The following is a 24558-nucleotide window of genomic DNA, read 5'->3' as shown; positions in this document are numbered from 1 at the left end:
AGTCTACTAGTCTACTCTCTTTTGCTTGGCCGCCCTGTGTAAACAGGATAGTGAAAGCAAAAAATGTTCCAAGTCATGCATGCAGAGCAGGACCTGTATAGATCCGCCAGTGCGTTTTTGTAGAAAAACCAGTTGTTTCTGTCCTCAGTATGCTCTGCCTACAGAAAAGCTTTGTCATGCTAAAACTCAGCAAAGAAACATGAAGACAAAAGACCTTTTCAGTGGCAAGAACGAAGATGAAATGATATGAAGAGGCGGATTTTCACTAGTGCACTCGACTCAAAAACACCATTAGGAGAAAGCCGCAGCATGAATTGCTGGAAGGGTCATGCTTTTTTTTTTTTGATCATGTGATTTCTGCAGATTTCTTTCATTTGAGAAGTTGTCTCCTGAAAGCAACCTCAGACCAAAATAGCAAACTGTATGAAATACATGCTATAATATAAGAGTGGTTCATTTCCACTTACAGTTCATTTCACTAATGAGTTGACACTGGCAGCTACCCAAGTGCACCACGCCTGGAGTTCAGACTGACTGAGGAAGGGCCTCAAAGAAAACAAACAGCACATTTTATGCGACCCTTATGTGTGAGGAGTGGGGGATCAATTTGTCACTGGTACCTTAGATGTCAAATGTAGGGATATAAGTCAGGCATGTGGTGTCTATTACATCCAGTTCAGATTTCATCATCTAATTTGAATGACTGTGCCAGAACTGACTTTCTCTGTGTGAGCACCGGGTGACTGAAAAGTGCTGAGTCACTGTGAGTTTTCAACAGTCAAATGTCAGGTTGCTGTAAGCACGTAACAGGAAAACTGTAAATCACAGCAGGAAACGTTTGAAATAATATATAATGATAGAATTGACACGTTTCTACTTATTATCTAATAAATGTTTGTTGGAATGCTGTGGTGTTATAAGGGCTATTACCAGGACACATAAGGAATAATTATAGCAGTGACAAGATTCCTATGAACTCAGTAACGATGGCTTCTGCAGGAACATAACAATAATACAGTGACTTTTCTCATGAGCTGTGATTGTTGTGTTTGTTTTACTATAAAGCTATAAACTATTATTATAAATAAGGGATAGTTCTTACTTCAGTGATTAGTTACTGTTTCGATGCATGTTATTCTAAGTTGTCATTAGTGCACAAAGATGTATTGTTTTAGTGTTGGACCGATGTTTCCCCTTTGCTCATATTTCATGATATTTTATGCCAGAGTATTATTACAAAACAAGAGGAGTCACACCTGACTTTGCTCATGTCTGTGCATACAAGCAGGCAGAATCCACATTAAAATATATTTTCCCTAACAGAAGGTGAGTTTAACTAGTTTGGTTATGGTGTGAAATATCTTAGCTAGTTAGATCTTTGGTGATAACAGAAAAGTGGGATGGGGCTTGATTCGACCAATCCACATGCGAGGGAGCTTGTTATATAACACCAGGCATCTGTCACACTCTAGCTTCACTTCTCACTTCTTCCACCACTCACGACTTCCAGCTGTTGTCAGGTGTAGCTGTTGACTCTGAAAACATGGCCCAGGACATGACTCTGCTGTGGGGCTCCGGCTCTCCCCCCTGCTGGAGGGTGATGGTCGCTCTGGAGGAGAAGAACCTGCAGGGCTACAACCAGAAACTGTTCTCCTTTGAGAAAATGGAGCACAAGTCGAAGGAAGTCATGGACATGAATCCCAGGGGACAGGTAGGTTCAACTGAAACTGTGCTTTTTCTTGATATGCACAAATTTATATTTATTGTAGTAGTAAAAGTGACAATAAAACTTCCACTCTCATCCTTCTTAAAGCTGCCTGCCTTCAAACATGGAAACTATGTCCTGAATGAGTCCTACGCTGCCTGCATGTACCTGGAGGTAAGAACTTGGCCAAGCTGCTGAACATGACCTAGTTAAAATTTTATGTCTTCAATATGCCTCCAAGGAGTTAATAATTTGGAGAGCTGCTTGCCCTCTGTGTTCAACAATGCCTCGTAGACAAACAGAAACCCTACACTGCGGAGGAAAAGAAACCGGAGCTCCATGCAGCTGTTCATAATAGTTGCTCTTTTCATGTCTCAACAACAGAGCCAGTTCAAGTCCCAGGGAAACAAGCTGATCCCTGACTGCCCCGCTGAGCAAGCGCTGATGTACCAGCGCATGTTTGAGGGTCTCACGCTCAACCAGAAAATGGGTATGTTGACATATTGACCCAGTAAGGCATATTAACAATAATAAATAATTACATTTGAGCCACTTTAGTACACTACAGCTTTTTCTCAGTGATAACTTTGTGACTTAGCTGTTCATGTCACGCAGAGGTCTACCTTTTGGGAGTTTGAACCACACTGCTCTAGGCAACATCATACATCACACTGCCACCTTTCCACCTCTGAGAGCTCATGTCATCAGACCGTTCCTCGAAGGGAGCTCAGCATCAACTGAGCCATTCAAAACACACGCCAGGCACTAATAAGCCATGCATTAAGTCCATGCAGTGCACCCCTTAAGACAAGTAGTGATGTTGAAAAGGTCATGTGTTAATCCAACAAAGGGTCACATGCTTTCTTTTCTTTCTTTTTCTTTTTTTATTTGTATAGCCCAATATCACAACAGAGTGTCTCATAGTGCTTTACAAAGTTCACTGAAATAAACAAGTGTAAGCGAACAAACAATCTAATAAAGAGTCCAGCAGTCGATGAGGCCAAAGGATCAGTCTGGTGGATCAGTCCGAGGCATCACCTGCCCTTTATCACCCTCCTTCTTCGGGAAGGAAAAACTCAAAAAACCCAGTGGGAAAAGAGAAACCTCCGGGAGCACCACAGTGAAGGAGAGATCCAGCTCCCAAGGACGGACAGGCTGTAGCCTTGGACAGACGCACATCCATTGGCTGATGGAGAACCACATCAGCGGGACCAGGACCAGGATCCATAGGAACCAGGGAACCACATCAGCAGAACCAGGACCAGGATCCACAGGAACCAGAGAACCACATCAGCGGGACCGGGACCAGGACCCACAGGAACCAGACTAACTTGCATGCAAAGTCATGAGACAGGATACTTCAGCTTTTGGGGAGGGGTGCAAAAACAAGAGGGCCGCATTCCAAATTAATAGCTAGCAACTCACTTGCATAATTAGAAATACAGAAATTAGAAATAACTGCCCGCACTTTGAAGGCTGATGTTACATAATGTCCTGAGTGACCCAACCTTTACATGCTATGAAAGCAGATAGTCAAGTGTGGGAGTGGATGTTGTACAATGTGCAGACAGATTGCACTGATATCTCTAAAAGCTTTCAGAGCAGCCTTCACAAGGGAATGTCCGTTTTGACATTTTTCAGCGGATGTTATCTACTACAACTGGAAGGTCCCGGAGGGAGAGAGACACGACTCTGCCGTGAAAAGAAACAGGGAGGCTCTGAAGGCTGAGATCAAGCTGTGGGAGGGATACCTGCAGAAGGTAAAGCTCAAGATTATAAAGCACTCAAGACAAAAGGTGCAAGAGCGGCAATTGAAGTGGCACGTTCTCAACACTGCAACTGCATGTTGGATGCATGGTGTGCTACTCTGTAAGGCTTTAGCAGCAGCATTTGGGCGATACCCGCTTTCTTTCTGAGAGTTAGATGAGAAGATTGACACCACTCCCATGTTTGTACAGAAAAAATGAAGCTATCAACAGCAGCTGGTTAGCGTAACTTAGCATAAACACTTTCAAGGTGAGAAAGTGGCTTGCCTGGCTCTGTGAAGGTAACAAACTCTGCCCATCAGAACATAAAACATAAAGCTTGGTCATTAACATGTTATATCAATTTTTTTTAGTATGAAAAAAAAGAAGCAAAAGTGTTCAGATTGCGAGTTACAGCTTTTCTCAGGGTTATATGCCAGAAAGTCACTGTGTCTGCCCAGAAATAGTGCAGCTCATAACCATCCATTTAAACAAAAACCTTTCTATGAACGTTTCTATCTATGATAACCTCCACTAACACAACAAATTCTTGTTTTTACACTTTGATTTCTGTACAAATTAAACAAACAATGCATATTGTGTAATTTGGTGAGCTTTAGAAGTGTTGATTGGCAAACTTTGTTACCTTTGGACAGAGCCAGGCTTGCTATTTCCCAGTTTCCAGCCTTTTTGTTAAGTTGCTGCTGTCTTTAGCTTCATATTCAATAAACAGATATTAAAGTGTTATCCATCATTTCAACTAACTGTCTGCAAGACAGCAAATAAATGTTTCCTAGAGTGTCAAACTGGGCACATGCACCTATAAATGCATCATAGATAGCCAAGCTACTGTGTATTTCTATCCTTCACAGCTAACATTGATGGTATGAAACGGTATTTGTTAAGTGATAGTAGGAAATGAATGGAGCCCTGTACAGTTGTTGACAGGAGTGTCTTGGTTGTGAAATCTGCTGACCAGCACATGAATGTGGCCTCAACTCTTCTAGGGGTCAGGCTGCTTCCTGGCAGGAAAGAACTTCTCGCTGGCTGATGTGGCTGTTTATCCAAGCATCGCCTATGTCTTCCGCTTCGGGTAGGTGGATAGTGGCCTGAAAATGACTTTAAGCTGCTTGACAAAATGAATGCATGGATTACCAAAGTGCAATACGTTTGTAATTTGATGTTCTCACCAATTTTTCTCTATTCTATAGGTTGTGTGAAGAGCGTTACCCCAAACTGGCAGCTTACTTTAACTGTCTGAAGGACAGACCCAGCATCAAAGCCACCTGGCCTCCTACCTGGCTGGAGAGCCCACAGGGGCAAGACCTGTTGAAAGACATCTGAGCAGCTGACACACTGGAACTGTCCATCTTGTGAAATACGTAGCCACTCCTTGTATTGCACTACTCTAGAAGGCAGCATTTTAAGGAAATGTGCATTTGTTGTTACTGTGGTTGTTAATTTCCTTCCAGAATTTGTTTGACTTGCACTGCACATTATTATCTTTGTGCTGTAAACAAAAGCAATAAAAACTGACTTTCAGCGCGTGGTTTGTTCATTTAAAGATAATCCACAGAGTCCCCTTGTGGACATATACCTGTAGCTTTCTAAACCAAGATATTTGACCACAGGCATCAAAACTGAGCTCTCACAGCAAGTTTGAATCTGGATGCCATTTTCAACTATTTTGTATAAGATAAGAGAGACCCCACACCAGGGAAATTCATTTATTAAAGCAGCATAGAGTCAAAAGAGAGAAACGGTGCTGAAACAAGTGTCCAGCTTAACGTTTTCCTCCTGAAGTCGACCATCACCTCCTTTGTCTTGCTGACATGGATGTGAAGGTGGTTGAGCTCACACCAGCTGACAAAGTCGTTGACCTCCCTGTATTCCAGTTCGTTCCCCTGAGATACACATCCAACGATGGCTGTATCATCAGAGAACTTCTCTGATGATACAGAACCCCCTGTCCCCCGCGGGGGGCCCCGTGCTGCAGACCACCACATCTGACACACAGTCTGTTGGTGAGGTAGTCAATATAGGACTGCAACTAATGACTATTCCAATTATGGAATAATCTGCTGATTATTAGCTCAACAAATTGATTATTTGGTGTTTAACATTTCAGAAAATAGTGACAATTTCCCAATTTTTGTTTTGTCCAACCAATAGTCCAAACTTCACAAAACATGACTTAAACAGTTATAAAATAGTTGCCATTTATTTCAGCTGTACTTGTTTGTATTTTAAGGTACAGTAGTTTAATTTATAACAAGACATAATATTTTATTATATGAAGTTCTTTATATGTGTTATTTGTAAAAATCTAGTGACTAAAGCTGCCAAATAACTGTGGCGAAGTAAAAAGTACAATATTTCCCTCTGAAAAGCAGTGGAGCAGAAGTAGAAAGTAGCATGAAAAGTAAAAATTCAAATAAGTACAAGTACCTCAAACACATTACAATAACCAAGTCATATGATGTGTGATAATATCTGCACTATGCCATCTGGCTTGTAAGTTTGTTTTACTTAACTGTAGGATATTGACACGGGGGTTGCTGTGAGCCAATCACTGAATGGGTCAACAATCAGCTGTACAGATGGGTCGTGGGGGGGGGGGATTCAGGGATTGAGAAATAATCCTTTGGCCAAACTTCAGTTGCAGAGCCACATCTTTTACTGCAGCTGTGCTTCAAGAGTCGTTGTTTGCCGATACAGAGTATCATCAAAACTGAGAAGATGGGAACACATTTGATTTTGGTGGGTCTGTTCGCTATCTGCAGCCTCTCCTTTGGTCAAGGTAATACATGCAATTATATTATAGTTACAGGACTGTACGTGGCTGTCTGACCGCATGTCTAAATGTCTATTTCACCATTTATAAGTGGTAGAATGAACTTAATGTGCATATGTTTGTATCTGCACATGTAAATATGTCTGTGTGTCCTTTTCAGTTTCTTCAGAATGTAATCAAAGCCTTCAGAAGAATATAGATTTTCCAGGAACAGACATAACATTTCTCTACTCTCCTGATGTTGAGCACTGTCAGCAGCTTTGCACCCAGCACTCATCCTGCCAGTTCTTTACCTTTATTCGGGCCGACTGGACCAGAGATAACAGGTACAGCAAAGTATACACGTAATGACAAACAAGCAATAAGTAATACTTTTTACTGTGAAGAGTGACATATGTTAACACTGTCACTGCCTGTCAGAGGTCAAGAAGGTGCTAGGAGGTACATAACGGAGTAAATGGGGGGGAAAAAAGTCAAAGCATACAGTATATTTTTACCCATCTAAGTTATTCCACAGCATAACATCAGAGGTACTATCTTTAAAAACACTTGTGTTTGCTTATTATGCCGTTTTTAAGGGTACTTAATGTCTTATATGTCTTATTACCATATTTCTATTTGTTTTAAAAGCAGCTCTAGATGACCCACTAGCCTCTTCAGTTTAAAAAAAAATCAGTTTTAAGTTAAAGACAAAAAAAAAAAATATGACCCTTTCCAACAGGCACTTCTACTGCTACGTCAAGAGCACTCCATCTGGAAAGCCCAATGTTCAGACACCACTGCTGGGCGTTACCTCTGGCTTCTCTCTCAAAGGCTGCACCCCCCATGCACGTAGGGTCACGACTGTTTTGTCGAAAACCGCTAGTTATTTATTGATGCATTGCCACACTCTCCTTTACTCTGTCTGTGGCTCTGTTGGGCCGTCTGTCTGCCAGAGCCTTGTCTGTCTCAGGTGTACCAGAACTTGAACTTCCCAGGGGCCGACTACAGAACCCTCTTCACAGCCGACTATGAGGAGTGTCAGAGGGCCTGCACGAAAGATCCAGCCTGTCAGTCCTTTACTCATACAAATGGGCTCTACGCAGAGGAGAAGATTAGGTAAAACTGGAGCGCACAATGTCTCACTGCAGCTGAAATTAAATTGTCAAGACAGGGATGTTCCCGAGGCAGATTATGTTGTTTCTTGTCTGTTTCAGATACAATTGCTACCTTAAATTCGGCTGGTCACTACCAAGGCCTACTATCATAGAAAGAAAGGCTGGTGTTATAAGTGGATTCTCCCACAACACACAAATGACTGAAACCTTTGACACAGGTATGCATACAGCATTAGGTAAAAAAAATCCTGAAGGTTGTTGTGCGCGTGTTCTCATTGTATGTGCTGTACAGCATGTCAGGGCATACTGTTTCAAAACACCGACATCCCACGAAACGACATCCAGAAGGTGCTGGCTGTCTCTGCTGAACACTGTCAGATATTGTGCTCTGCTCATCCACAGTGTACCTACTTCTCGTTTGTCAGGTAAAGTGTGTTCAACTAGACTTTCTAATGCTTGTGAAACAAATATTTATTTTATCTCTCATGATGCAAACAGGCAGTTGGTCCAATAAGACAATACAATATCACATTAGCTTTCCCGTTCCATCAACTGACCTGACAGTATCTTAACTGTCCTAAATTTCTTAAATATTTGGTTCTTATTTTCAAGGTTTCATTTTCTTTCTTTTGTTTGGCAGTAATGGCTTTGATTGTTTCCTGAAGAAGGCAAATGAAATGGTGATCTCAGCTAAGAAAGGGGTCACATCTGGATTACCAGCGCGCTTCTGTCAGCTAAATAACAGTATGTATCCCTGTAAAAAACATGTCGACTCCACTGCTTCCTGCTTGGATATGGTGCTGTTTATTGTTTACATTCTTTCGTTTCCATTTCCTTCCAATACGAGTCTGTCTTTTACGCACTTCTCAATCCTGACTGCTTACCAATGCAGATCCCGGTATATGCAATTCAGAATTAAACAAACAATCCAACACGCCACGACACGTCACCTCCCGACACGGTCTCAAACTGTTTTCTTCTCTTCCCATCAGTCCACACCTGGGTGCATCACCTGGCTGATTATATGCCCTCTCGCATGTCACAGCAGGGATGCCCCCAGTGGTGGGAAGCTCACAGCAAAAACTAAACAAAGATATCTAATGCAATACAAATGCACAGAAATGGCTCTTACAATCACTTATATTAGAATTAGAGTGTTGCAGTAGAAATCCAAGTCTAAAAAATTCATTAATAGAATCGATTATGAACACGTTGTGCCAAAGCTGGTGTTTTTCTTGTCATTGTTTCAGCTTTGTCTGTATTTATTAAAAGGCAATTTTCACTGATTGGCAACACTATTCAATCACTTATGAAATCAATATTAAAACAAAAGGTGACAAACTCTCTTATTTTAGATTTTGGTTCTTATGTGATATTGCAAAAGGTGGAATCATTCAGTGCATTTGAATGTTTAACTGGCTACCCTTTCAGTTTGTGTTATAGTTTAGACAGCGGCATATGTCTAACGTGCCTCTCTGCAAACAGGCTGGGCTAAGGTGACTCATAAAGAAGTAAGTTTCAGAGGTTCTGACATGCGCTATGAGCTGATGGACAACGCAGAAGCATGTCAGAAGACCTGCGTTGAGGATCCTTACTGCCAGTTCTTCGACTACGTCACTGAAAACTTCTTTGACCATCATTACTGGTACAGTATTTTTCACATAAGTAAATGAACATAAATGTGAAGCACATAGGAATAAAATGTTGTTGTTGATTTTATGTTGTAGGCGCCACTGTTACCTCAAGCGTGTCATTACCATGCCTACTCCTCCCAAAGTCAGCAAAGTGGCCAATGTCGTGTCGGGCTTCGCCCTTAGGAGCTGTGTGCAGAAAGCGACACCAATCCCACCTACAGATGATGAAATATGAAAAAACACACATGTGCAGAAACCACACAAATAATCTTTAGTTTCTTTACCTGTTCTTACCTGTTGTCCCTTTCCGCATTCAGCTTCTACTACAAGGGTTCTTCTTCTCTGTGTGGAAACAAAAGCAACAAAATAGAATAAATCATTTTGTTTCAGCCTGCTTTATAGATTTGTGAGTCAGCATTCACACAACCCCATTTCAGCCCACTTTTAGAGGCATGCAGTATGTATGAGGTGAGCAATGCTATAAAAATATACCTGTTGTTTCTACATTCGGATATTCTTCCGCAGAGATGAAGTTTCATTGCAAGATACTATAAATTCCTAAATACAGTTAGTAATTAAACAGAGTCTTCCTCGAAAACCTCAAACACCTCGAAGACCCAAAGCAAGAAACCAAACTGAGCCTAGAAGTGTGCCGGCCACTCAAAGTGACGCTGTACGAGGCTCTGCCTAACACCTGGCTGAGCAGAGCGGGCCTGATGAAGGAGGTTCAGATCGCCTTGTTGGCCTGCAGCTTCATAGCCACAGAGATCGTAAACCACCTCAAGCCCACTGTGAGCTTTGCGGCCGACACCAAGCCTGGAGATGAGACTCCATATAGCCTCAACATCCCCATCAAGAGAGAGGGAACAGAGCCTGAAAGAGAGCTGAGCCAGCTGGAGCTGTGTCTGCAGGAGGAGCGAGCACGAGCCAGAGAGGAAGTCTTCTCTACAGCTGTGACAGAGCCAAAAAAGAAGCCCAAGAAGAACAACGAGTTCCTCTCTTGACTCCATAAACTGGTCAGATCACATATAAAAACATAAACAGAGACATTAACCCCAAGCACCAAGAGCTTTCTATACCTTTTGTGGTGAAAGCGGGAGGTTGATTCTTTATTGTACCAGGAGCTCATGAAGTGACTGTAGAACTGGAGCGCATTGCATTGACATTCCTCCCCACACACACACACACACTTTGGAGCTTTGCAGAATTATTTGTGCACCAGTAGGTGGCAGAAACAGATAACTGCTGTCTGCAGGATGATATAACTGTTGAACAGCTGGGGAAAGCTGCTCTGATAAACAAAATTAATGACACATGTAGGAAATTTACTAATGTTGACAATTTACAAATTTAAAAGCCTTGTTTCTGCTTTATATTGGAGGCACAATCATTCCCACAATGTCTGACTGGACTGAGACAAGTCGTTTCTCTCTGAATCTTTCACTTCAACTTTTACCTATGTTTGATGATTGACCTATTAATATTCTTTGATTTCATTTGAATTAATGCACTCAGTAGGCCTACGTCGTGTCAGATGAGGAAAATGGTAAGTGGACTATACTTGGCGCCCTTCTAGTCTTTTGACCACACAAAGCACTTTCACACCGCATTCATTCACTGTTCACACTCTGAGGAAGAAGGAAGCTAATCATTCACTCACACACTCACACACACAAGAGCACTTTTGGGTTCAGTGACTTGCCCAACGACACCTTGACATGCAGACTGGATACCCCTCCACCATCAATATAATGGGGCTTATTGCGGGTACATACAGTATAAGGTTTCCAAGTTATACTCTGTTTCAGAGTAATTTTGACTTTAACTAGACTCATCTCAAGTCTAGTTAAAGATAAGTTTGATAAGGCTACTCAGGAAAATGAATCGAATACACAAATGTAAACAGGCCTTTGGCAGGATCCTGTAGTTGCAGAACTACCTCTTGGCAAGCAGCTGTGTTTCAATTTCTATTGGCTTCATCACTGAGAAGATGGGAACACTTTTTACTTCAGTGGGTCATCTCTGCCTCTGTCTGGGTTTTCTCTCATTTCCCCTTACAGGACACTTTTTTCTCTCTCATTACTGCACCCCCACAAAACCTCCTGTTGGCAGGATACTGGGCCAAAATGAGTCTGTAGCAACTTTTTTGAAGAAAAAGCACCATTGTTTTTGTGGTTTATCTTGATTCCTGCACCCATGTAGTTTGGACAGCAGAGGTCACTAAATTATATGTATAAACCTCTGTGGACCACTTTTTGGACACTGAACTCAAATGTATTCACGCCAAAAAAAAAAAAACTCAGCAGGACTCCTGGGTAGAGGCATAGGCTGGTTTAGTGTCCAGATTCTCCCTTAAAATACAAATAAATCAACATTCTGCCACAGATACACAAACACTCATTGTAAATGTGGTAGCATTGATCAAAGAAGCATCTCGGACACTGTTGCATTTTCACTGATTTATCTGTGTGTTGACAGCATGTCAGACCAAATTATTTCCAAATGCTGATGTTATGCCTCATGATTTGACTGGTATCTGCCCGATTTAACTAGCACTTTATCAGTTGTTCTCACCAAGTGCACCCACCAGCAGGCCAGAAGGTGCGTATCATCTATTACTATCAACACAATCCAAACTACATGGTTTGAGAGTACCAGCAACATGTGGTGGACATTGTGAAACGGACGCATTTTCGTTTAAGCGTCAAAACTGCGTGTTTGAAAAAGATGATGAGTTGGGTTAAAAGAAGTATGTTAGTGGAAGTGAAGTTATGCTTTCATAACTAACATACTTCTTAACCTAGCAGCAAATATGGAAACCTGCACCTTTAAAGCTAACTGGTTAACATTTTGAGGTTGAACCAGGGTATCTGTTTTCTTCTCCAGACTTTATGCTGTGCTAACCAGCTCATGGCTCTTGCTTCATACTTTAGATTTACCCCAGGCTTTGTTGTTGTTATGTTTCCAGTGATGGTGTCCTGTGTTATCTGAATAACAGTCAATGTGAAGTGGTGTTAACCCCTTACTGCCTGAATTTATTTACAATTATATAAAAAAAATAAATTATTTGTGTTTTTGCATTCAAGCAGATGCTAAATGAAGTGGAGATTGTTAATTTGAATATAGCGTAGCATAGACCAGTATAATATAATAATAGTATAATAAAATATATATGTACATACGCATAGAATATATATATATTTATTTATTTATGTATGCATCTATGTATATATAATGTATACATAGAAGATGCATCAACCGGCATTAGTGGGATACAGAGGCCACCTCAGCTGCATCAAGACCGGAAGAGGTTTGAGGCAAATTTGCGACAACAGGCAACAAGGGGTTAAATGCTGAAGAAGGAGTCACATGTGGGATACCAGCACGCTTCTGACACCTGGAGAACAGTATGTACCATTTTATCAAATCAGCATTTCATTAAACAGTAGAAGTTTTTTAAGTGAAGATGGTTTGTGAAGTTGTACCATTTACGTTTTTGTCCTGCCTCATCTTATCTGTAATTAGCCGTCATAAATTGATTTTTTGGCCACTTGGGTACATAATATCATCTTAAGATGTTATGTTTAACAAGTTAGCAAACAGTTCCCTGTGTGAAGACAGACACAGACTAACATTCATTCAGGAATGGGTCTTTGGTCACTTGGCAAATTAACTCCAATATTCACTCTCATTTTACCTCTGTTTTGGTCTCCAAATAAATACTAAATACTAAACAGTATTCACCAGCAAATCCGTTAGCTTTTTTGTCTGCCAGTTAGTGACAGGCATGTACAATAGTTTTAACAGGACATGACAGAAAATGAGGTCAGTGTGAGACTGAACAAAACACCATAGTCAGGTGGTCTTTGTCCTTAATCAGTGATCACTAAATATTAATGACTGCGTTTCTAACCTCTCAGTTTACCTTGCTGTTATGTTGCAGCAGCAGTCTAACCCCACCCGTCTCTGCTAACAGAATGGGTTAAGAAGTCTCATGAAGAAATACATTTCCTTGGGTCTGATGTTTGCAATGTGCAGACGCATATGCAGAAGTGTGCCAGAAAACCTGTACTGAGGATCCCAGCTGTCAGTTCTTTTCCTGTGGCACTATGGGTTTCTCTGACTCCAAGTATAAATTAGATAAGCACCCAGAAAATGTGTTACACTACATGCAATTGGTGCTCAAATGCTATCGTCTAACGTATTTTTACACAACCACCATCTAAATATCTAAATTTAACAACGACAGTGTTTGTGTAGTTACTCTCGCTGCTAGAGGGGGGAGACAAACGTTCTGTACTAATACATCACTGTAAAAATACAATACTACAAGCAAAAGTCTGGCATTGAAGTATTAAGTAAAAGTATGAAAGTATGAACAGGACAATGTACTTAAATCATTAAAAAGTACTTGCAGAAATGTCCCCTGTAATATGTTATTCTATCATCTATCATTTGTTATCATTTACTCATTCATGAATGTAAAATCAGGATTTTACTGTTATCATTGGTTGAGTTGGAACTCATTTTCAATTTTCTGTACGACTGCAACTAATAATTATTTTCATTATGGATTCACCTGAGTATTTTCTTGATTAATTATTTGGTTTGTGTAAGTTCAGACAATGGTGAGAAAATGCTGTCACCATTAGACAGAGCGCAAAATGACACCCTCACAATCATTTGAAGTAACTAAAAGTAAAAGCAGCAAGTCTTTACATTTACAAAGCTGGAACCATGAAATGTTTTACATGAAAAATGACTTTGAAGTAAAGACGAAGAAAAGACTCTACATACTATATACACACACACACACACACACAAACAGTGACAGCAAATGAGATTTCACACATATAATCCAATAAAACATTGAGTTTATTTACTTGTCAGAGGAGAAATCGCTCACTTCCTGCTTTCAGACACTTTTTTCTGTCACTTCTGCCTCCTTCCTGTGTATTGAACCCTCCTCTTTTCCTCATTCAGCTTGAACCACAACGTCGGCCTATTCCGTACATCCTCGCCCCACATAGGCCTACACACACACACACACACACATACACACACACACATTTCCCTCCTTCTTTCTCCATCTTTCCTTTCCCTCCTTCCTCTCTTCTCCCTCCAGCCTGCCCTCCCCCGTGGGAAACCCAGTGCAGTGTGACTGTGGTTGTCCTTCCTGGAAGCTGTGGTGGTGACTCTGGCTCCTCTGCTCAGAGGCTAGAATAGTGCCAGCCAGCCTGTGTGTGTCTATGTTTGTGTGTCGTCTGAGTGCCTGTGTGTGTGTGTGTGTGTGTGTGTGTACGCATGCACCCTCCACAAACATTCCACCACCATACCGTCCGTCCGACCGCCGGCCGGCCTCGCACGAGAGCCACGCCGCCACCGCGGTTCAGTCCTGACGCCAGCCCAGAAGACTCACATTACACACACACACACACAAGACGTGTGTGCACACAGCACCACATAAACAAAACACTAGGCCAGACACACACACACACACACACACACACACAGGGCAGCGAGCACATGAGACTGGCTTAAGCACACACTAGCACACTCACTCAAATAAACAATATGCACTTTGCGGAACACACACATTTTTGGACCGCAGACCACAGACATTGCATCCTGAAGTAGATCAAAGCGTTCTCCAGCAGTAAACACACACAAGGCTCTTCTCTGCTCTCTCATCCCCACGGAGCCGTTTTGGTGAAGCACGGCACAATTATGCTGCAACTGTCATTCATCATTGTTCGAGGGTTTCTTGCGCACCCTCTACATGCTGGCCGACTCTCGGTGATTCACACTCTTTCTCTTCCTGTCCTTTTAAACCCTCACAGTCCTCCTCATCTCTCCTTAACTTTGTCCCCTGCACCCCCCCCCCCCACCCACCCACCCACCCACCCTGTTATTGAACCTCTACGCCAAATCAGTCACCAAACCACAGCCCTTCAGATCTTTTTCTTTGTTTTCCCCTCACTCCGTCTCTCCATCCTCCCTCTCGCCCTCTTCTTTACCGTCTGTCCATTGTTGAGGAGACAGTGGCGCAGACAAACTGGGAGAGAAGATATCCGTTGGTGTACCACAAGATTGGAGTGAAAGAATGGCAGAGAGACAGCAGAGGAGAGGAAGATACATAGACTGATATGAGGGTAAAGTTAATTACAGGGGACTGCCAATTAGAGGGCGAAGTGATGGGTCTGTTTGCCTCGCCGCGGCATCCCAAAAACATCACCAGCTCCCACCATGTTTATCCTCCGCAGCCACAAGACCACAGCTCCCATCAGCCATCACTGGAGACAGCTTAGATACCGAGGGGGTTACGGCTGGGGAACAAACAGCAAGCTGTGTTTGCAGACATGGCTGATGTGGATAAGTGGGTAACATGTAGCATTCAATCATTCCTTTGTCATTTGTATTGATAGCACATAATGTTTGGCTGCAAATACATGTTGCAATCAGAAAAAAACACACACAATGTGAACAAAGGTAAAGGCACATAGTCTTTATAGAGATTTTTGTCAAACATTCTTGAAAACTGGAAAATGTAATCAAATGTATAAATGTTTTGAAAAAAAAAAACAACAAATATCACAGTTAAAAGATCAGTAAAAACTCAACATCACTGTGTTGAGCGTTATGGCTCTGTTGGACACTGTGTTTGTGTGTATTTGTCAAGCAAGATCGCGAATGTGAATTTATTCAAAACTTCTATTCTTTCACATTCCTTCATTATTCTATTATATACGATTGTTTGTGATTATCTGAAAGTCCGCCCACAGTCTGATATGGCTTTTAAAGTCCCTCAAAAGCAGAGACAATCATCAAATGATCAATACTTCTGTCTCCAAAGGTATCATATTCACTACATGGTGCACATGGGAGCTCCATGTCCACTGTACAGAGTTCATTTGGAAAATGAAAAATTAGAGCCGACCCTCAGAAGGCTCCGATCTCAGTCCCCCATCCCTGAGCCGACTTGGCTGATCCACTTAGGCCCCTGCGCTGGGCCGTGGGCGACCCCAGAGGTGCGAAGGGCCTGAAAGAGACTGGCAGTGGGACAGAGGATGATGAAGTAGAAGAGGAGGAGGGAGTAGAAGGAGAGGAAGAGGAAGGGGTGGGGAGAGGAAGAGGCGAGGCCCTGGTGGCGCTGTGAGGGGACGGCTGGGTGGGTCTGGAGGGGGCAATGACCGGGGACGCTGCGAGGGAGGGAACCCTGTGGACGGTGGCCAGGGCTGTGGGCGCGAGGAGCGGTGGTGCGCCCTGCTGGCAGAGGCGGAGGGAGGCGGGCGATGGGTAGCTCCCCAGCAGGGCCAGATCCCTTCGCCCGCTGGAGAAAGGCGATGATGAGGAGGCTGGTGAAGTGGGAGAGATCTGAGGGAAGGACGCCCACGGCCACGGGGGAAAGGGCAGGGCGGATGGGGGTGACTGTAGCAGGAGAGGGTCTAGCTCACTTGCACAGTGGGAAAGGTGGGAGACCAGACGGGCTCCTATAGGGTCCGGGGACTCCCCATCAAGGGAGCTGAGGTACCGCACCACCTCCCCGACACACTCCCTGAAGCCCAGGGTCCTGTAGTCGACTGCAAGGGCCCTCGCATCAAAGTAACCTGAGAGAGAAAAAGACTTCAGTAACAGACTGAATGATCGTAATGGAACACATTTGGACCTGAAAAATATACCTACTGTACAAACATAAATCATTATATTTGTCTACTTTTTTGTTATACCAAGGGCTTCACGTCCCACAGGAAACGAATTACAACCAGAGCTTTAAAAGTGAATTTATTTGCAAGCAACAAACTCAAAAGTCTCACCTTTTCCTCCCATAGCATGCAGGAGTTTGAGGTGGTCCACAGTCATCTGCAGGATCTCTGCTTTCTCCAGTTTTGAGGAACCCTGCCGGGAAGCAGAGCAGCATTTTACTCACTTGCATCTGTCTTTAAGAAGCTAGTTTACTACCTGTGTCATTGTTTTAATTGAATCTTTATTCGTGAGCAGTCACCTGTTTCTCAAAAGCGCTGGGCACCAGTCTCCTGAGCTCTGACAGGCTGTGGTTGATCCGGTCTCTGCGCCTCTTCTCTATGATCTACACAGCGAGAGGAGCAGAGGGACGATCAATCAGGGCCAGCCGAAAAAGACAGGACTGAAAAGATTAAGATCCAAAGGCTGTAATCCACTCACCCCTCTTCTCTTCTTTCGGGCCAGAATCTGCGAGGCGCTGCCAGGAGACATGGACCCGGTGACTGGGCTGTGCCATGGAGACAGAGAGAGAGGAAGGGAGAGAGATGAGAGAGATGAGAGAGATGGAGTGGGGGGCGGTGGTGCTGACACAGAGAGAAAAGTGGTAACTTTGATTCTCCTGCATATTGTTATTATTACCCTCTTTAATGTGACACAGAGGCAGGATGGCACATCAGCTCCCTTCAATCTAATTTGTTTTTTGGGCACAGAACGGCGTAGGAGTGCCCGGGAGAGGAGGGAAGACGGGATTGTTTTTGCTTTAATGCGTTTCTGGACATTAGTCTCAGTGAAATGACATGCTGTTCTCCTTTCCAACTGAGCGAAAGCACTTTTAGAAAGATGATTATATAGCCTCGGGGAGATGCTTTCGCTCGCATGGGGCTCCAACATGCAGCATGGGATCTGAGCTCCTCCGAGTACAGTCACTCAATATGGATTGTGTTTGTTTGTGAACTCTCGTCTTACAGGCCTGAAAGAGCCTGACAGCTTGGAGTTCCCTTCAAACTGCCCCACTAGAGACTTATTGAGTTTCTATTAGATTTTAACATGAAGGCTGCCAATTTAGCTGTGTGTTTTTGTTTAGGTTTATGTTTGATGGGGCTGACTTGAAAAGGCGGCACTGTCTTCTGTTTGCATGTCGCAAGGCAATTTGATTTATCCAGACCGTCTTTGGTGTTACTGGCTTGCTCACTGCTTGTGATGTAACCAGCATTGCTGTGAATGCGTTTTTATATGCTGTAGATGTTAGAAATACACTAAACTAATTATTCCCCTCAACTCCAGCCGAGGACTTTGTCTAATTTACCTAAAAAGCAAAATGGTATACTGACTTGTAAAGTGTGATTTTACTTCTTATTAGACATTTTCCACAACTCTGAAACAAGTTTTACATTCAGTTACGGACTGCAGTTAAACAGCTTGGCTTAGCAGGTCACATTTGCATTCAAAAGTTCAAAAGGTTTTTTTTCCTGTATTAAAAAAATAATCTTAGATTGTACCTTGCATTTTATTTAGCATTTTCCATCTTATTCCTTCTATAACTTCATGTATTTGACTATATGAATGATGATTTATATTCTATTATGATTCATGTGTATAAGATAATAATCTTAATACAATAAACTAGCCCTGTGTAAACGAAAAAAAATTGTTCACTTTCAAAATGTCAGTATTTTTGAAAGTGAATTAATTCTCTCAAATAAAACTAAATGTTTGGATGTCATATATTGAGGTATGATAAGATCATTTAATCGTATTCACTCACACACAGCGAGCCTCAAATGTTCTTACAAAATGATAGAAAATCCTCGTTCTATCTGGTTGGTATCGATTGTCCCCTTCTGTTGTTCTAGTGTTCGTTTGACAGCTCAGTTTTTCTGTTTTAGGCAACATCAAAAAGTTCCTGAACAGGCCAGGATTAAAAACTTTACATTGCTGCATCAAAATCATTTGCAATTATGAATTAACCAAAAAATGTGAGATGATTAATTGTGAAAGTTGACCTACAAGCCTTTTTAAAATATATTTGATCTGCAGATATTTTTCCATGTTGAACACATCTATTTTCAGATGTTACGCAGTCAGAAAAAAATTCTGCTTGCAACTTCAGGCCCTGTCTCCACGCGTCAGACATGACAGGCCTTTTGTCACTCTAGTTTCATTTCACCTTTTCCATTTTCTCACATGTGCAGGACAGTTTCATTTATAGGCTAAATGCAATGAATATATATTTCCTGTGAGGACGCGAAGTTTACTGAGGCCGGACGTTAAACTTCAAACTGACAGCTCAGGCTTGTTGGAGGGTGGTACAATACAATACAATACAAAACTTGGTACAATGATGTCAGAATTTGAGCTGAACGCAGAAAACTTTTACAAGTCGGAAGCACTCGTTTTTTATTACCGCTTTATGAACCGTATCAGCTTCTGAGATTAAAAAATCTGCAGCTTTTCCTGCAGCCTTTCGACTCGTCTGTATTTTCACGTACGGTGGCATCAAAGTGTCAAGACGCTTGTAAAGCCGACAGTTCACAAATCTCTGCTTAGCTATTTACTACTTGTCATTTTCCTTTAAAGTGTGATTGGAGGGCATGTGCTACAGCCTCAGGTGTGGCTGGCGGGTGCTCACCAATAGCTGTCTTCTTGTCCCACGTCAATAAACTCGTCCGTGTCCGAGTCTGGGGAGCTGTAGTCGTGAGGTCTCTTCATGTCTGCGCCCTTTTTCCTCCCCGGCTGGACTGATGGGTGGATGGGTGGATGGATGGATGGATGGGTGGATGGCGGACGCAGGGCTTTGGGTGATCTTGTCAGCCGCTCTCTGTGCTGCGTGGAGGCAACACACTGAAGATGCGTCTCCCCTCTGGACAAAGCACTCACCCTGTGTGCCTCTCGCTTTATTTCTCTTACTTATAAAAGCCTCGTTGTCCTTAGTTACTTCTTGTCACATCTGTTTGTTTTTTTTGCTTGTTTCTTCATGTGTCTCCTGTCCTCTTCCTCTGTGAGTCAGCAGTGCCACTTGATCGACCCCCAAGGGCCCATGGCAACTAAGAAAATTCACAAGCCGCTTTAGTCTTTTACTCTATCACTGGCATCCAATCATAGTCTCTCTCTCTCTCTCTCTCTCTCTCTCTCTCTCTCTCTCTCTCTCTCTCTCTCTCTCTCTCTCTCCCTCTCACTGTTATTTCTCTCTTGGCTCCCTCTCTCTGTCACAGCCACCCAATGACAAAATAGGACTTTGGCAGCTGGGGCAGGGTTGCCAGTGTAGGCTCCCCCGCCTCTTCTCCCTGTCCCTCCTCCCTCCTCTTTAATCTGGCCTACCCCGGCTTGTCACCCCCCCCTCCTCACCCTATCTTTCCACCCCTTTGCTCAGTCATCCTCAGTCAATTAGCCTCCACTCTCATCCTGCTCTCCTTCCTTCCTTCTTTCGATCCTCCTTTCTTTCTCTCTGCGCTCCTTTAATTACACTTCTTTGTAGAACAATGGCAGCAGGAGGGAGGGAGGGAGAGTGTGGGAATGATGGACTGTGAAAACACTCCATCATCTCCGCGGCAGTGTGTGACAGTGCACAAAGCTCGACTCTCACACAGTCACACAGGTGACTTGGAGAATGGACTTACTGAGCTACTTTTTGTGAGTGCGTGTGAGAGACAAACGACAGAGAGAGAAAACACTACTGAAAGATGTGCATCCTGAGGTTTAAAATAATCTACACCAGTAATTTCCAGCCGGTCAGGTTTGCCCTAACAGCCCTGACAGATGAGCTCAAATACCCCTTCATCAACACCTCCCGATGTGCACCAAATCTGTTCTAATAAATGTCTTTTGGCACTTACAACACTTGAGATTTAGACTAGAGATTTTTTAGCCATTATGTTTAACTCATATTTCGACTGGTTATCAATTTTAGCTAACTAGGCTATTTCAATAACTCAATTTAATTACTTTTAGCAATTATTTCAATAATCAATTTCTATAGTTTATCAATTACTTTGAGCAGCTGTTTCAGTAGTTTATTATTTACTCAAAGATTTTACCAACTGTCCAACATATTGGTTCTTGAAAATGTGACTTCAGATTTGGCAGGGTCCTCTTTCCAACTCAACCTCTTCCAAACATTTTAAAACTGTCTCGAGCATGTGTGTGTGTGTGTGTGTGTGTGTGTGTGTGTGTGCAGAGATGAGGGCAGGTAGCCTACTGAGGGGTCAAGAGAGGAATCAGGCCAGTGAGTGTCTGAACATCTGGGCTCTTCATTGGACATGATAGCGGTCTCTGTACGGCCACACACACACACACACACACTCCTTGCAGCACTTAGTGCTCGGTTCCGCTGCCACCGTGGGAAGATTGCTGGTACAGATTGCCATGGAAACATGAAGCCCAGGCACCCGTTGTTAGGAGCGCTGCCCGACCGACCCAGCAGTGTGTGCATGTGTGTGTGTGTGTGTGTGTGAAAGACTGAGAGAGGCCAAGTGGCATGCCCCCTTCCACACAATGCCCAGCTGAGTGTGTCTCTTCCTGCCTGGCAGACTGGAAGGGTGTGTTAGTTTAAACATACTACAATGCACCAGTGCGAGATCTTTGGACAAGTAAAGTGTTCGAGCTCTTGCTGCTCCTGTAAGTCATAATGAGTTTTTTGATAAATAAAATCAGTTTTTTTGGATTTATTTCTTTTACTCCAGATGTTTCTTTCTCTTTGTCCCTTTCAAGATGATGCCCTTTTTCGACAGCCTTGTTTTTCCGTTGATCTCACTGACATTAGACGTAAGTGAGCCCTGCCCGCCTGCATTTTATCATATCATACATGTAAAGTAATAAACTAACTTAAAACATGTGCATGTGCGTGTGTTTGTAATACCCAAGTGTCAGTAATCAGTGTGACCATCACCAGGGGGGCTTATGGTGTGGTGGGTATGAGTCAGGACTGACAGAAAAGAGAAATCCCTCCCTCCCATTACACCCCCCCTTCCCCCACACCCCCCCCATCCACATATCCTTTCATTACCAATCATTCCTTAATTCAGATCTGGATCTCATTTCAGCATCAGAAAACAGTGAAGAAAGAAAAAAAAAAAGACATCTATGAAGTCAGGCTTCAGTCTCTTCTCTGTTGTTATTTTTATCACCCACCCTCCCTTCTCTTCAAAGAATAACTTTCCTCTCTTTATCTTGTTTTTTTTTTTTTTTTTTAATGAAATCACTCTGGCTTCTCCCGTCGTTTTTTGCCGGCCACACCTCCCAGTTGTTCCATGATGAGGCAAGCTGCATGAAAAACACAAAGTAAAGAACACGACGTGGAAAGTAATTAAGGAGATGAATGAATAAATAAATAAGTTAATTATGAAAATGGTTTCATGGTGGGGGTGTGTGAAGGGAGGATGACGCAGAGAAACATTAGAGACAGAGGGGGAAAGCTGGCATTGAATAGTGGGATGGAATTCTGGGAGATTTCTGGCGATCTTGGTCGGCCACTTCAAGTTCCCTCCCTCCCATCCCTCCAAACCACAACAAGGCGACGTCCCTTATTGAAATTAACAAGCTCATACTTTTACAATTTGCGCACACACGCACACATGCGCAACTCCAGTATGAACGTGTGAATGCTAAGGGACACACGCACACATGGGCCATGAGCTGATTCATACAAGCACACACACACACACACACACACGTACACACGTACACAACTCCCTCACACGAATGTGGACAGTGCATACCCGCAATTTATAAGGCACAAACACTCAGCTGCAATTATTGCTTCTGATGCATGACTATTGCTATTGTTTGAAAGTCTGTGAAATGGAACCAGCTCAGCGGGATGTTTTGTTTGTGACTTTTTTCCCTCTGCATTCATGTCAAACTGAATAACTGATCAGTGGATGTCTCACTGCATGGTTGACTTTGATTATTTGTACTCTGCTTTTCAGCAGCAGAAAACCAACATTTTTTTAAAAAAATAAAATGGAGATTCCCTAGTTGTTAAAATGCCCTCAAAAGAATTTGACCTGTTTAAGGAGAAAAAGAAGTAACCTTGTAGTAAACCATTAACATCAAAAATACACAGAAGACACAACAGAGGCAAAGAGGCAGTCTCTTCGTCGCATTGTATTTCTCATGAACGTGCTGTATTGCAAACAGCAGTGGTGTCAGTATCATATATTTAAATGTGCCCTGTGGAGTATGTATGTTTTAATTCTGTGATTCCACTAAAATGCATTGTATACATCCTTGGGGTCTATCAGTTCTGTCGAGTGCATGTAGATCACATCGGCATATTGGCAACTTTGGCTTGCCACACGTCCCGCCCCTTTGCAGGGACAAAACCAATAAAAAAACACCTGAATGAAAATACTGTATAAATGACCTCATGTTAGACAAATGCATTTCCACTATGCCTAACTTAGAAAATGCAAGATACATGGAAAAGGTTAACTTTATCCTCTTAAGTCATGTCCATACATTCTCCAGTGTTGGGCTTGTGCAAGAAGGTACATCAATAATTCCACTCAGTGACCAGCGTTTTGTCCTCACTGAGTCTCCAGGTTAGCAAATTACCTCTGAAATATTTTACTTTTCACTACTGCTCTACTAATAGTATGCTAGTTAGCAATAACACTGCGGTCTGACAAGTGGCCTAGCTAACGTTACGTTATAGCCTATAAGTAACTTTCAGTAGCTTTTTATTAGCTTTTTAGTAGCGTAGCAATGCTGTTTCTGTCTATGTGGGACAAGATGTCATTTTCCCCCAAAAAGGGGCGTGCCGATGTGAGCCTACTCTGGATGAGGTAGTGCCAATACAAAAAGACACATAAATAAGATTAGAATAAAATAAGAATACAATAGAGGATGAAAATATTCATATTTCACAACCTCAGTTAAGGGCCCGTTTGACCCTCATATCTCTAAAATGTTATGTCTTCATGAAACAAGAATAACAGACTTGTTTTAAACTCATTGACAAATCATTCAGTACTTATGTTTTTTGTAAGATTTGTTGTGCCAGAGAGAATTTTCTCAAAACACAAGGGTGAGGATAATCTTTGGCTTATCTGAAAACTTAAATATGGAGATGATTTTCTCTGGACAGTGATGATGTGTTACCAAAGAGCCAATATATTAGACTTTGTACCTTAATACTTAAACCGAAAAAAATCTTTGTAACCAACTTTATGATAATGCAAGAGGAAATGAAAAATGTCAAGCTGTTCTTGCACAATGCTTCCTTATCTTAGATGTATATATAATGTAAACATATCTTTTGAATATCAAGGTACCCAAAAATAACTCCTCTGACAAAATCAAATAGCGTTAGTCAAATGTTTGCTCACTGTTTAGAAGCCCTGCAGAGAATATATGAAAGGCCAATTGTGGTGAAAGGAGCCCTGCATGGTGCCCTGCTCTATGCAAACTATTGACATTCACCCAAAAATCAGTTGATTTCTTATTGGTATGAGGCTTTTATAGCAGTCAGCCTGTGGCTGGTTGCTCAGCCGCTGGGGTCAGGATTGGATTGGCATGGGAACTGGCACCGGAGTGGCTTGGCACTGTCCAGGCTGGACCCATGAGGGAATTATCTGCCCTTCAGACACATGAGGAATGCCTGGGACCTGTGGCACTGCCTGTCTGGCCGTCTCCGCGATTCACTCGGAATAACCTGGATATACGAGGCGTTCCTGGGTTTGTTCCTATGGGGTGCTTCCAGAGAGCTGCATTGTGTTTGTAATGGTCTGACTGAGCTGACATGAGGTGTGAAGAAACCTCCAGAGAAGTAGGGTTAGACACAGTCAGTATATATGTTTGAGATAGTGGCTGCTGTGATTTGAGGTGTCATGAGGGCAGGAGGGCT

At 42.6% G+C, this 24558-nt stretch overlaps 3 protein-coding genes across 3 annotated transcripts; 2 read left to right on the top strand and 1 right to left on the bottom strand.

The window, feature by feature from the left end:
* Nucleotides 1-1465: 1465 nt before the first annotated feature.
* Nucleotides 1466-4992, top strand: LOC139215349 (glutathione S-transferase A). Its single transcript, XM_070846287.1, has 6 exons — nucleotides 1466-1711; nucleotides 1814-1879; nucleotides 2090-2195; nucleotides 3347-3465; nucleotides 4458-4543; nucleotides 4662-4992. Exons 1-6 carry the CDS (start codon nucleotides 1544-1546, stop codon nucleotides 4792-4794), a joined length of 678 nt encoding a protein of 225 aa, XP_070702388.1. The 5' UTR covers nucleotides 1466-1543; the 3' UTR covers nucleotides 4795-4992.
* Nucleotides 4993-5282: 290 nt separating this feature from the next.
* LOC139215859 (coagulation factor XI-like) lies at nucleotides 5283-9333 on the top strand. The gene is made up of 10 exons (XM_070846892.1): nucleotides 5283-5336; nucleotides 6169-6250; nucleotides 6405-6570; nucleotides 6966-7075; nucleotides 7180-7342; nucleotides 7441-7559; nucleotides 7634-7766; nucleotides 7982-8085; nucleotides 8827-8986; nucleotides 9069-9333. The coding sequence occupies exons 1-10, from the start codon at nucleotides 5283-5285 to the stop codon at nucleotides 9208-9210; spliced, it is 1233 nt and encodes a 410-aa protein (XP_070702993.1). The 3' UTR covers nucleotides 9211-9333.
* A 6581-nt stretch (nucleotides 9334-15914) lies between these two features.
* On the bottom strand, nucleotides 15915-19424 carry heyl (hes related family bHLH transcription factor with YRPW motif like). The gene is made up of 5 exons (XM_070847081.1): nucleotides 19345-19424; nucleotides 17157-17223; nucleotides 16978-17061; nucleotides 16790-16871; nucleotides 15915-16582 (listed from the first exon to the last, which is right to left on the bottom strand). The coding sequence occupies exons 1-5, from the start codon at nucleotides 19422-19424 to the stop codon at nucleotides 15915-15917; spliced, it is 981 nt and encodes a 326-aa protein (XP_070703182.1).
* Between the last annotated feature and the right edge of the window lie 5134 nt (nucleotides 19425-24558).

The sequence above is a fragment of the Pempheris klunzingeri genome, chromosome 16, assembly GCF_042242105.1.
Source record: "Pempheris klunzingeri isolate RE-2024b chromosome 16, fPemKlu1.hap1, whole genome shotgun sequence".
NCBI classification, from domain to species: Eukaryota; Metazoa; Chordata; class Actinopteri; order Acropomatiformes; family Pempheridae; genus Pempheris; species Pempheris klunzingeri.
Note: the sequence above shows the minus strand (reverse complement) of the source record. Positions and strands in the feature narration are given on the sequence as shown.

Bases quoted from the DNA above. Each gene is read 5' to 3' on its own strand.
- LOC139215349 (XM_070846287.1), top strand. From the start codon at position 1,544: ATGGCCCAGGACATGACTCTGCTGTGGGGCTCCGGCTCTCCCCCCTGC. The intron at 1,712-1,813 runs GTAGGTTCAACT...TCCTTCTTAAAG, and splicing joins ACATGAATCCCAGGGGACAG to CTGCCTGCCTTCAAACATGG. The intron at 1,880-2,089 runs GTAAGAACTTGG...TCTCAACAACAG, and splicing joins CTGCCTGCATGTACCTGGAG to AGCCAGTTCAAGTCCCAGGG.
- LOC139215859 (XM_070846892.1), top strand. From the start codon at position 5,283: ATGGATGTGAAGGTGGTTGAGCTCACACCAGCTGACAAAGTCGTTGAC. The intron at 7,767-7,981 runs GTAAAGTGTGTT...TTTGTTTGGCAG, and splicing joins ACCTACTTCTCGTTTGTCAG to TAATGGCTTTGATTGTTTCC. The intron at 8,987-9,068 runs GTACAGTATTTT...TTTATGTTGTAG, and splicing joins TTCTTTGACCATCATTACTG to GCGCCACTGTTACCTCAAGC.
- heyl (XM_070847081.1), bottom strand. From the start codon at position 19,424: ATGAAGAGACCTCACGACTACAGCTCCCCAGACTCGGACACGGACGAG. The intron at 17,224-19,344 runs GTGAGCACCCGC...TCCATGGCACAG, and splicing joins GGACAAGAAGACAGCTATTG to CCCAGTCACCGGGTCCATGT. The intron at 17,062-17,156 runs GTGAGTGGATTA...CTCGCTGTGTAG, and splicing joins CCCGAAAGAAGAGAAGAGGG to ATCATAGAGAAGAGGCGCAG.